The 12,081-nt window shown below is 38.9% G+C and overlaps 1 protein-coding gene across 3 annotated transcripts in view; it reads left to right on the top strand.

The window, feature by feature from the left end:
• SYK (spleen associated tyrosine kinase) overlaps positions 1-12,081 on the top strand; it is a 56,718-nt gene that overhangs the window by 15,372 nt on the left and 29,265 nt on the right. For all 3 annotated transcript variants that reach the window (XM_048291977.1, XM_048291975.1, XM_048291976.1), the window contains exons 2-3: positions 1,556-2,008; positions 3,464-3,624. In XM_048291977.1, coding sequence (XP_048147934.1) covers positions 1,595-2,008; positions 3,464-3,624 — 575 coding nt within the window. In that variant the 5' untranslated portion in view covers positions 1,556-1,594. The remainder of the gene's footprint in view (positions 1-1,555; positions 2,009-3,463; positions 3,625-12,081) is intronic.

The following is a 12,081-nucleotide window of genomic DNA, read 5'->3' as shown; positions in this document are numbered from 1 at the left end:
CCACTGCTGTGTTTTGTATTATTTGTGAACTTGCTGGGACTGTGCTCTCCCCACTGTCCAGCACCTCAATGAAAATCTTAAATATTGACCCCAATCCTGACCCTGGGTTACAACACTGTTAACTGGCCTCCAAATGGACATTGTACTATCAATTGCAATCCTCTGGTGCTGCATTGGGTTACTGGATAAACCTATTCCATTTGAGGAAAGCTTTGTCTGGTACAGTCAGAAAGGTCATTTTGCATAGTATTTTATGTGGAATCAATGCTTGGTGGTGACTTACTAAGGACCACATTCTGCCCCTTCAGATACGGCTTCCTTTTGCAATTAACAAGTGCAAGTTGTGTTACTAGGTTAGTATGGGAACTTAAACCAGTAACTTTTAGTTGCAGATCACAAGAGTAATAAATAACATGCTGCACAGAGCTCTATTTTGTAGGGTTACAATATCTTTGCAACTTTGGTATCTCCCTTATTTGGGAAGGTGGGAGAAAACCAGAAGATCTGCACAGCCTGTGGTTTGTCATGACTGTGCCCTGTCTAGTTTTCTATACTGTGAGCCTTGTTGATTTGTGTTCCTCTCACTCTTTCCCTCCCCAAACCAAACCTTCCCTTATTCACAGCCGTAGCACAGGTGTTTCTCTACTGTTTTTTGACAAAAGCACAAGTGATAGCAGATCAGCTATGATTCACTGATGGATCATAGATGAACTAAGCAGTAGGCACAAACAGCACTGCCTGCTGCAGGACTGCCAGGGAAGGTGTCAGTCCAAAGTGCTGTGAGCCAAAAGGCCCTACATTAAGACTCCCACTCCTTAGTTACACCTTTGCATTATAGACCCTCCCTTTTTACATAGTTATCCATAAAGTCTTCTGCTCTTTACCTCCATTGCATACTTTGGCCAGCTACAAGATAAATGGGCTGTTAACTCTGTTCCCACACAACCTGAATTGTTTAATGTTGATTCCACAGATTGCTTTCCTAAAACCATGCTTCATTTTATTGTGAAGGGCTCATATTTTAATTCCTATGTGTTTTACAGCAATAGAAGCAGAAACTGATCCTTTTGTCCACTTCTAGCCAAGATGCTGGGAAGTGGGAAAAGAGCTGCTGGGATTTAGACAGACAACGTCTAACAAGATAAAAATAAAAATGCGATCTTCAGTTTAAAATAATTTCTTAAACTGTCAACATATGTATCACCACCAAATGCATTACCAAAATAGCCTCAAGCTATGCCAGGGGAGGTTCAGGTTGGACATCAGGAGGAATTTCCTTGCAGAAAGGGTTGTTAAACATTGGAATGCTTTGCCCAAGGAGGTGACAGAGTCACCATCCCTGGAGGTGTTCAAGAAACAACTGGAGAGAGCACTTAGTGCCATGGTCTTGTAGGCAAGATAGTGATTGTTTGAAGTCTGGACTCAGTGATCTTAGAGGTCTTTTCCAGCCTAAATCATTCTGTGATTCTGTGAACATACTGCATGCGAACTGCCATCTTACTGGTTTATCCTAATTTTTCTACTGATATTCATGTCTCTGTCTTTGTATTTTCAGATATAGTATTCTAGGTTTGCTACTTGGAAAAGAAAAGCCATGGCTTCCAACACATCAAACCCTGCAAACCATTTGCCATACTTCTTTGGTAATATCACACGTGAAGATGCCGAGGAGTATCTGATGCAGGGAGGAGCAAGTGATGGACTATATTTGCTCCGCCAAAGCCGAAATTACCTGGGGGGCTTTGCCTTATCCTTGGCCCATGGAAGGAAGGTTCACCACTATACAATTGAGAGGGAGCTGAGTGGCTCATATGCTATCACAGGAGGCAAGTCGCACGCCAGTCCTGCTGAACTCATTAACTATCACTCAGAGGAGGCGGATGGCCTCATCTGTCTACTGAGAAAACCTTTCAATCGGCCACCAGGTGTCGAACCCAAAACAGGACCCTTTGAAGATTTGAAAGAGAACCTCATCAGAGAGTATGTCAAGCAAACATGGAATTTGCAGGTAAAACCAGACTGATCTTGCCATAAAGTAGTCTTTGATCTAGGAGAAAAAGAGATTGAAGTGTTTCTTTCCAGATATTGCTGCTGCTAGGTAGTGTTTTTTCACAATGAAATCACAGCGGTTTGAGTTTTAACAGTGAGGGTTTTTTCTCCACAGTACATGCAGTAACTTGGCGACAAATTTAGTTTTCCTGAAATTTAAATCTTTAGAATCTCTAACATGTCTTGGGCTAGCATAATCTTATCTACCTCTGCACTAACATATGTCATCGGATTTGGACCAAAAATTAATACATGTAATGAACAAGATCAGAAATGGTTTGTTTCATTGCTTTTAATTCTGATTTTTTATAGATTCATATGCAGGCAGGCATGGTGACGTGATGACTTGTTTTACATCTTACTCTTTTAGCTGGCCTTGTTTCTGTGCTGCTAATTTAGATTATGTCCAAAACAGAACTTGTTCCCGAAGCAGGCCAGTTTCTGCATAGCAGAGCACTGCCTATACACCTTCAGTGCTGCACGGGTCAAGCAGGAATTTTCCATACGGAGGACAAGAGGTTGGATTTTTTCCTGAGAATGACTATGAAGAAGCCAGTCTTAACATGGAAACAAGAGTATAGGAGGTTGCAAAAGGAGTATTGTTTCACCTTGAGATGCCATGAGTTACCTTTATGAACTCATGAAGTTAACACAAGATTTTTAATCTCATTTGCTGCTAGCAAATAACCCTATGAATTCTGCACTGTAAAGTATATGGAGCCATCCCCAAACTGGGAAAGCCTGAAACTTACACAACATTTCTATAACTGCTGATGTTCGCAGTATCTTTTCTGATGAGTCTGAGCTCAATCTAGAGGGAAGCTGATGAACTTTAGTTAAAAACTGGTGAAATTAGTGAGGAATGCCCTCAGATTCTGGGCCCAATTTAGAAGTGGTAGGTTGAAGACAGGGTTAGAAGTGTCTAAGTTAATATTACTCTAAATAATTCACACTAAAATGGGGACTGTTCTGTCTGGGAAAATTTGCATTGATGTCTTTGACATAGACATGCTGCAACAGTGCAAAGCATGTTTGTTTATTTTAGTACACTGCCATAGGATATGTAATTTGGAGGTATGTTTGAAATCTCAGACTGATACTAACTCTATTTAGCTATGTCTCATTAGCATAATAATATGACTTTATTTTAAGTTTAAATAGTGATATATCAGTATTTTTATTTACTGGTTAATTTTCCTTCTTTTTCTTAGACATAAAGGGAGAACCCTCATTTTGTGATGTTTAGATTACCAAATGTTAGTTTCTGGTTTAAAATCTTTTCAGCTACTGGGCCTTTTCTTCACTTGCAACAAGTATGTGCAGATTTTGGATGTCCCAAAAGCAGTCCCAAAAGACTCTGCTTTTATTGCAGAAGATAGTTTGACTGTTTCACCATCTTTTTACTGCTGTCTAGGGGCATGCTCTTGAACAAGCCATCATTAGTCAGAAGCCTCAGCTGGAGAAGCTGATTGCCACTACAGCCCATGAGAAGATGCCATGGTTCCATGGGAGGATCTCTCGGGAGGAGTCAGAACACCGTATCCTCATTGGGTCAAGAAACAATGGAAAATTTCTGTGAGTGCATTCTTCTGTGATATTGCTGTTTGCCTCCAGTGTTACTGTACAGTTCTCTTGAATAAATCTCAAATGAGCTTATGCCCTGAAACGTGGTTCATACACAGCGAGGGCACCCAGTTCAGCATAATTTACATGACGTGATGCTTCCTGCCCTAAGCAAGTCCCTCACTTAACTAAAGATGGAAAACTATAACAAAAGCATGAAACACCTGCAGGGGTGTCCACCAGGGCCTTCTGGAACCAGTTGTGACCAGCCCAGGGCAGCCACTGGCCTTTGCAGCCTCACTGTCAAAGCCTGACGACCTGCACCCAGTACAGAGATTTATTAAACTGGTACAATTATATATAAACTGCCTGTGTTAGCAGCTGTTGGGATCTGTCCCCAATTCTCCCAGGGACAGTGGTGGTAATTTGTTTTCTAGTTAAGCAACAGAATGAATTGCTTCTACCTCGACAGCACTATTTTATGTCTATTGCTTACCCTCTGCATTTACCCAGCCTGATGATCTTTTGTTTTCTGAGCACAAATGTGTCATTAGGATAGTGACTGACAGCTGTCATCTTGTGAGGACCAGACCCAAAGTCTTCTAACAAAAAAGAGGTTTTTTTGGAAAATCCTTATTTGAAAAGTATCAGTGTTTTAACAGAGCCATCTTTTGTCATTCCCACCCCCCACCCAGAAAGCATTGATATAATGATAGAAAATTAAGCTTAAAAGTCATGGCCAAGTAAGGATCACTTAGAGCTATGTAATTTCTGAGAGAAATTTCATCACCTACCTATGTAGTCTTCTTTAGCACTCAGCCTTCTTTGGTTGTTTTAGAGCCAGTCCAAAGTGAAACCCCACAAGCGAAGTGCAGGAAGGACGTGCTTCTTCAGTACCAACTCTTTCACTTTCCTGATTTTCCATAATTGTGCCATACTAATTGCTGTTGTGTGTGCAACCCTTGAAAATTTCCATGTTTCAGTCTTAGTTGACAGGAACCAATAATTCCTTTAAATGTTTCCTATAGAGTGAATTCCTATGAGGTCTTAACCACAAATGCTTTGACTGTAGTGACATCTCATTTCTTGAACTCTCTTTCCTTCCCTCAGTCCTTGAACCTTTTGTGTTTCGTAGCCACTCTCACCCAAGTTGCCCCACATGCCTATTTTCAGCCTCATATTCCTGATTGGCGGGGATCACATCCAGAGGTTCATTTACCCAGTTGCTTTTTCTGCCATGTGTAGCAAAAACATGTAATAAACTCATTACATTACATTACAAACTCATACTTCTAATAAAAAAACTGTTATAAAAGTTACAAAGATTTGTGGAGCCATAGATGTCTTCCTATTGCATAGGGTTTAGAGGATTTGGTGGACGGAGTTGCTGTTACAGATTACCAGCCCAGCATTACCACATAACCCATCTTTTTTCTTGCCCTGTGATTTTGCTAGTTTCTTTTCCTACTTTTTAAACATAAGGTCTGGTGGATACATAATTGAGACAAAAAAGCAATCCTTTCTTTTAATGATGCTCTTGTACCAAAAAATACATTGCTTTTTTGCTTTCTGTTTTAACACCTTTCCAAATCAAATTTTTGTATCAGCTGCATCATGATCATGTATTAAAACTGGCAGCTTTTCCAGTTTGCCTCAGGTACACATTGGTTTCTCTGTGGCCAAAGTACTTCTCTTTGGGGTGAGGGGGGGAAGGGCAGACGTGGGGGAAGGGGGGGAGGGGTGGAAAAGAAACTAGTTTTTCTTCAAAGAAAAAGATCCATTACCTAACATTTCTTAGCAACAGGGATAGGTTTTGGAGTAAGGGAGTGAAATTTTTTAGGAGACTTGACATTTTTAGCCTCTATTATAAACATTGGTCTCTTTTTATTCTTCTATGAGAGTTCCTACTGCTTTGACTGGAAATATTTTCCCAGCATTTTCCCGTGTTCCCTAAAGATGGCCTAGGAGGCATTTCTGCTACTGTTTGCAGTGACGTGCTCTGTGAATTGTGGGGGAGCATTCAGACATTCTCCCACGGGACTGGTTATGTCAATGGATCCGTATTTTATTTAGTTTTGATGGAACTCAGGTGGCTGCTTCCATATCAGGTAGAGAAACCCATTGAGGAGAAAATGCTGATTTTAAGGCTCTGTTTAAACCATGAGAAGTGCCACTAGAGCTTAAATAATATGAGCTGCTAGTGTGTTGAGCTTGGTTCCCTCTTATTAAGGACAAGACTGTCTACTTCTGCATCTGTAGGATGCTTTCTGATGTATTAATTTCTCTTGTATTGACTTCCTATCTGGCCATTTTAGACCATAGTAACCACTCAGCTGCCATTTGCTCTTATGGTCTCAGGGAAGACACAGAGAGAAAACTTCATCTACCCCATAGTTCAGTAGCCAGTGCAGCAAGAGAAATAACGTGTTGTTCGTTTGTGTTGTAATCAGTTATTTTACCTTCCTGAGCCATTCTAATGCTCAGACCCATAGACTTAGAGGCTCATCGCAAATAACAAAAGAACGGTCTAATTCAGAGAGGTTTATTGTTCTCTGCAGTGGTTTGCCTAACATGGGCTGGCTCGGCAGGCGTTGAGAAATAAACCACTCATTTCTGGCTAACCAAAGCAGTAGCGGCAAAACTGCTGAATGTGAGAGCAGTGCATTGTTTCACATTTCAGGCACAGACACTGCATAGTTTTACTTACCCAGCAGCTGTGCTTGTCAGAATATTCCGTACGTCTGTGAATTGAAGGCTTTGAATTTGTGACTGTGAATGTAGGTTCTCAGGGACTGTTTTCTTACACTAGTTGTGATACTCAAGCCCAGAAGCTGACTGAAAGGTAAAACTTTAGAACATTCAAGGTCTAAGATCTGTTTGCTTGCTGAGGTAGCAATTGGAATCTGGGAACAAACTGAGAAGCTAGATTTTCAAAGAGATCAGGTACTCTGAGGTTATTTAACAAATCCACAAGCAGTGCTTGAATACGACAAAAACCATATTGTTTATTATGGAGAAAATAATAAATGTTAGAGGGCTAGAATATTTCTGTATATTTTTAACAAGGGTCTCCAAAACTTCATTACACCAGGAATCTTCTATCCATCTGACCTACCTACCTTGAAACAAAATCCAGTACAAAAGTCTTTGTAATAATACAAGTAACATCTAGATTTCTTTAGCACTACTTTGCAGCGGTACAAGATTGTCAAATCTAGAATTTTTAATATATTAAATATGGAAATAGTAGAAAAGCTTCCTGACTGCAATTCAAAATACCATTAATAGCATCATAAAGATAACGCTACAATGCATCCTAGGAAAAAATCTGAGCTAACTGTGGGTGTTTTACTAGGGAATTTTCAAAGATCTTTTTAAAGTTTTTGTCATGGCTTAAAAGTCAGTGAAGTATATATGTGTATGTTAGAGAGTTTGTTTTCAAACACAAGCACAGAAACCATGTCATGAAGTGGGAAGTAATGCCTAGCTCTTCTGTGAAGAATGTTTGTGTAAGATTGGCCCTCTAGGCACAAACTTTGGAGAAAAAAAAAATAGCAGTGGAACAGAAGTAAAATATCTCTAAAATTATCTGAAAAGAAACTGAAAATAGAGAATTTTGTGCCTGAAGCCCCACTTAACTTCACTGTTTTACATTCTGTATTGGATGATGGTTCTTCACCAGATTTCTGGGGTTTATTACATTTTTCCTCGTAGAGAACATTGATCATAGATCAAACTATTAATATTGGTAATAATTTTACTAATTTTGTAATAGTATTTTTGTTGATAATGCATCGTTAAATATTTATAATATCATTGATATTATCTATGTGAGTTCATGCATGCATGTGTGGAACAGTTGAAAAATAAATTATGACTTCTTGAGCAAAAGAGTTAGTTTTCTCTGTAGTTTCACATAGGAAACAACTCTGGTATGTGGTAAGGGTTGGCATATCTTGATTTATCACCAGTAATGACCACTTAAGTTAAACAAACATGTGATCTTGTGTATGTGTTAAAAACCAGAAGTTCTGAAGTTGGTGGAGGATAAAGAATATTCAGAAATACTGTTTTACATTCAATATTAGGGAAATTGTGAGTGAAGACATTGCAGCTTAGCAGTTTAGTCTATATAACTTCTTACATGTCTTCATAGCTGTATGTAGGTCACATAAAATATGAACTGTTGTGTAAAAGGAAAGTAGGAAACTATTTTGGTGTCATATGAGTGTCTTCAGTATGTAATGAGAATATTAAAGAGGACAAATCTAGTTTAGACCATTATAATGAGTTACAGTAATACTCATCGTGGCATTCCATGGCAACTAGAAACTAAACTGTCTTTTGTATGTCACAATAGTTACTATGAGTAACAGTATTTCAAAATAATGTTTGAAGTGCAATTGTCGGTAAGAGTTTTCTTGTCTTTTGTCTGACTAAAAATTTCTGTTCCTGGTATATTTAGCAGTCTATATTTACACTAAGATTACTGCCTTCTTCTAGGAGTTTGCTGCTACTGGACTGCATCCTGAGCTAGGTCATTTTTCTGACCTTGTAGAGAATTCTTTAAATAATTCTATTAGTATTATTTATCCATAAAAGGCACTGGACATTGTTGACACCATAGAAGATGAAAACAATCCTATTAAATGTGACCTTAATTCAGGGATATTAGTTAATGATGAAGTTCCTCTTCAAAGTGCCAAGCAGTTGCTAGGCTTAGATGATCATAAGAATTTTTCAAGATAAATGATAATATAAAGACAATGAACAGTGTTTCTGGAGGTGCTGTCTTCCTCTCCACAGCAGCCTGGATGATGCCTGTGACTCTGGGAGAGCTGTTTACTGACCTTCAGTTAGGTATGTGTTGGGTGCCACTGGCAGACCAGTGTGGCAGGGCTGTGGCTCCTCAAGGCAGGCTCTGCACTGGGTGCTTCAGCAGCAGAGTGGGTCTGATGTGTGAAGAAAAGCTGTGGTCCCTAACTGAGACAGCTGTACTAAGAAGATCCCCTACTGCAGGTGCGGTTTTGCTGCAGAGCTGTTTGTTAGGGTTTGGCGGAGCATGGTGTATTTTGCTGCCAGGGTGAAGTCAACTAAATAGACTAATGTGATGCAATCCTTCCCACAAAAAGTATTTTGTATCTGTGCAGCAGACTCACCAGGAGATGAATTTTTAGGTTCCACTGTAGATAGCCGTAGTGTGAAGCTGGGATATCTCCTAAATTCTGTAGTGTTCTGGCATTTCTGAAACAGCTTTAATGTGTTACTGAACAGGGGAGAAGAAATGATGCAAATGAAGATGGCAGTCAATCCGTTTTGCTCTTTATATGATTCTTTTACTGATGGCACCAAGTTCATTTCTTGTTACCCTCAAACTTGGGACATATGCATTGTGCAGCAGATCTTTGAAGTGATAATGAGTAGCCATGTTGTTAATAGCATTATCTGAGAGATGGTCGTGAGGGCAGACAAGCTGGGGCTCGATCAGCAGTGGGCAATGTCAATATCTCTGGCATCAACAAAGCTGTTATTGCTGAGAAGGCAAATCAATGCCGACAATAAAATTTAGCATGCCTTTGGTTTCAGGAACAAGAATTATTTCACACCATTCCTAAAGTAAGCATTTTGCTGGTTTATTTTCTTCATAATTCTCCACTGCTGCAACTTCTATTTTTTTCTACACAGTCAATGAGGCATATTGTAATAGCAATTTATTTCTTTGACCCTCAGGGATATTCTTCTTTAGAAAGAGAGGGATCATTTGGGTTTTCAGGTGGAAACAAAAAAAATTGGGGCATTGTTCTTTTTGCTTCCAAATGAAAATACCAGAGGAGGGAATGGATAGCTATTTGCACTGTCTGCAATGATGCTCCAAATTGTTGTTGATTGCCATGTATGTGGTACTCCCAAAACCATAAAAAGTACTCAAACACAAATTGCATGAACTATAAAATCAATACCTAAACATTCTTTGCATTGCATCAGTTAACAGTTTGAATTTCTACATCCCTGATTCTGCTGCTTTAAAAATGTTTGTCATAAAAAATCTAGAAACTTTGGCACTTCTCTAATATACATATGTATTCAAATCTGTTTTCAATGAAGTTCTTCATATGTCTGATTATTCTCAGTGGATGAAATCACAATGTTGTTTATTTACAGGTGTTTATTATTTTTATGTTTTTCTGCTGTACATTTGTGATTCTCTGCAATAACATGAAATGGAAGACAGGGTGATACCTCAGTGCCAGCTTTGGCTTCCTTCCTTGCTAAAATGCTTTTTAAAATTTTTTTTAATAGCTTTGTTAAAATGAAGACCTTCTTTGTTAGCAGTCTTTATCGAAGAACAAAAAAAACTGTTTTTCATTTCAGAGCACTTTAAAGCAGAGAGTGCATTTGGCATTTTGAAATTATTTCTCAACATTCTGAAAATTGTTATTTTCAATAGACGGAAAGTTCCATATATGAAGAGAGCTCCCAGATCTGATGTGAAGGCCCTGGGTAATACAGGCAGCACCATCAAAAAGATGTGAAACTTCTATTTCCATTCAAAGAGATGTCAATTTACAACCTTTTAGTTTGAATAACATTTTCCTTTAACTCTATTTTTTACAGCAACTGTTGACATCAAACTGGATACTGTTACCCAGCTGCAGTTCCGGCGGCTTAGCCTAACCTAGGCAGTCATTACCACAGTCTAAAAACCAAAATAAAATTGTGAAACATAGCTTGGGGCAATCCATGTCATCCAGTAAGGGTTCTATTTGCCAAAACTAAGACTTAGGCTGTCAATTCAATGCACTCAATACTTGTGCTCTTCAGACATGTTTGGAAAGATGGTAGTATCTCCTGGTTTTGTGTTTTGTAGGGATCCACATTGTGCTGGAGTTGACTGACTGCAGTTTAAAACCCACCTGCTCCATAACTCTAAGAGAAAAAGGCTCTCTCTGGACCCTGATTAATCATGAGTGTTAGAACGGAGGTGTTTTTAGGATGTGCAGTGATAGAGCTGTCTGACAGAAGCTGACATGTCTCTGAACTGCAGATGGCTCCAGAGTTGTGTAGCTGTTGGGTTAGGGAAAGGAAAAGCTCTGAAATGCAACTACAGCCTTGTAAACCTGAACTCTGCTGAAATCCTGCACTGAAGAGTGATAGAGCTTTTGGATGGTTGCATATTTCTTTAGAAATCAGGATTCTTTCCTCCCATGGGTGCCTGTGCTCTCAAGAAATGCTTCTTGTGAGAGTAACGACTCTTGCAAATGAGAACCAGTTTCAGTAGAACAAATTGTATTGGAGCCACCATTTCCTCATGTGAAACATGAAGGGTATTTGTTACTGAGAAACAATCCATTGCATTTTTATAATCCTATTTGTGCTTTATTCTGAACAGAAGTTGATTGCAATGAAACGCCATGTGTTTGTGTTTTAGAAACAATTAGTTCTATTCTGAAAATATTTCTCTGAGCTTTATTTGCTTAGAGCAAATCAGAAGAGGACAAAGTAAAAGTTGTTCTTCATTTTAGCATTTAGTTGCTCTTCACTGGTCACTCAGCACAGGAAATCAGCATGCTAAGAAAACACCTACATGTCATGAAGAAACCACAATGTGTTTCAATTTGCTTTAGAGACTTAGGCAAGTTACTTTGGTTTCAGAAAATAAAAACTGACCCTACTTCCCTTTCCTTTTAGCCAGTGTCTTGTTCACATCTTAGGCAACAATAATCACTCTACTTGAAAGATATAGGTGCATGAGTAATTCAGACAAAACACAGTTTTACTTCAGCCTTGAGGGAGTCAGCTGAGGAGAATAGTTCAATACTTGGCTCTGCAAACTTCTGAGATATTATAGCAAGTACCAGTGTTGCACCAGCAAAGCTTCTTAACACCTTAGGGAGCATTACTGCTGTATTTCTTTTCAAGGCCGTTCAGAAATTCAATGGAGAGTAAATAGATTTCTGTGCACACCAGAACAAGAAACGTTTTAATGTTCCAGAATCTAGGCTTTTCATTAAAAAAAAAAAAAAAAAAGCCAGAGAATTTTATTCTAATTCTATTGCTGTCTCACTGTCAGCTGTAATTGAGCAGGGGAACTCGCCTGAAAGAAAATGCCTTCTTTCTGAACTCAGAAATGTTGCACCAACTATGATGGAGCTAGTAACAAATTCCTATCCACTCTGGGTCCAGTCATCAGAATACGCTGGTGTCAGTGTCAGCTAGCCCTGAGTACACGTAAAACAACTTTGTCATTCTTCATAGGCATCCCAGAGGGCACTCACTCTCCTTCTGGAAGAAGGAGATCATCCTGGCTACCTATGAGTGTTAGACAAAGTTTTTATGTTACATTTGATGATCTCTTCATGGTGAAGTTTCATATGAATTTTATGTGAAATCTGCAGCAAAACTTTAATGTCTTTACTGAAATTATAAGAATTAATGATTACAGAAATATTTTCTTTAAATTCTCAGCCA

The sequence above is a fragment of the Corvus hawaiiensis genome, chromosome Z (genome assembly GCF_020740725.1).
Source record: "Corvus hawaiiensis isolate bCorHaw1 chromosome Z, bCorHaw1.pri.cur, whole genome shotgun sequence".
NCBI lineage: Eukaryota > Metazoa > Chordata > Aves > Passeriformes > Corvidae > Corvus > Corvus hawaiiensis.
The sequence above is the reverse complement of the archived record's forward strand: the minus strand, read 5'-3'. Positions and strand labels throughout refer to the sequence as shown.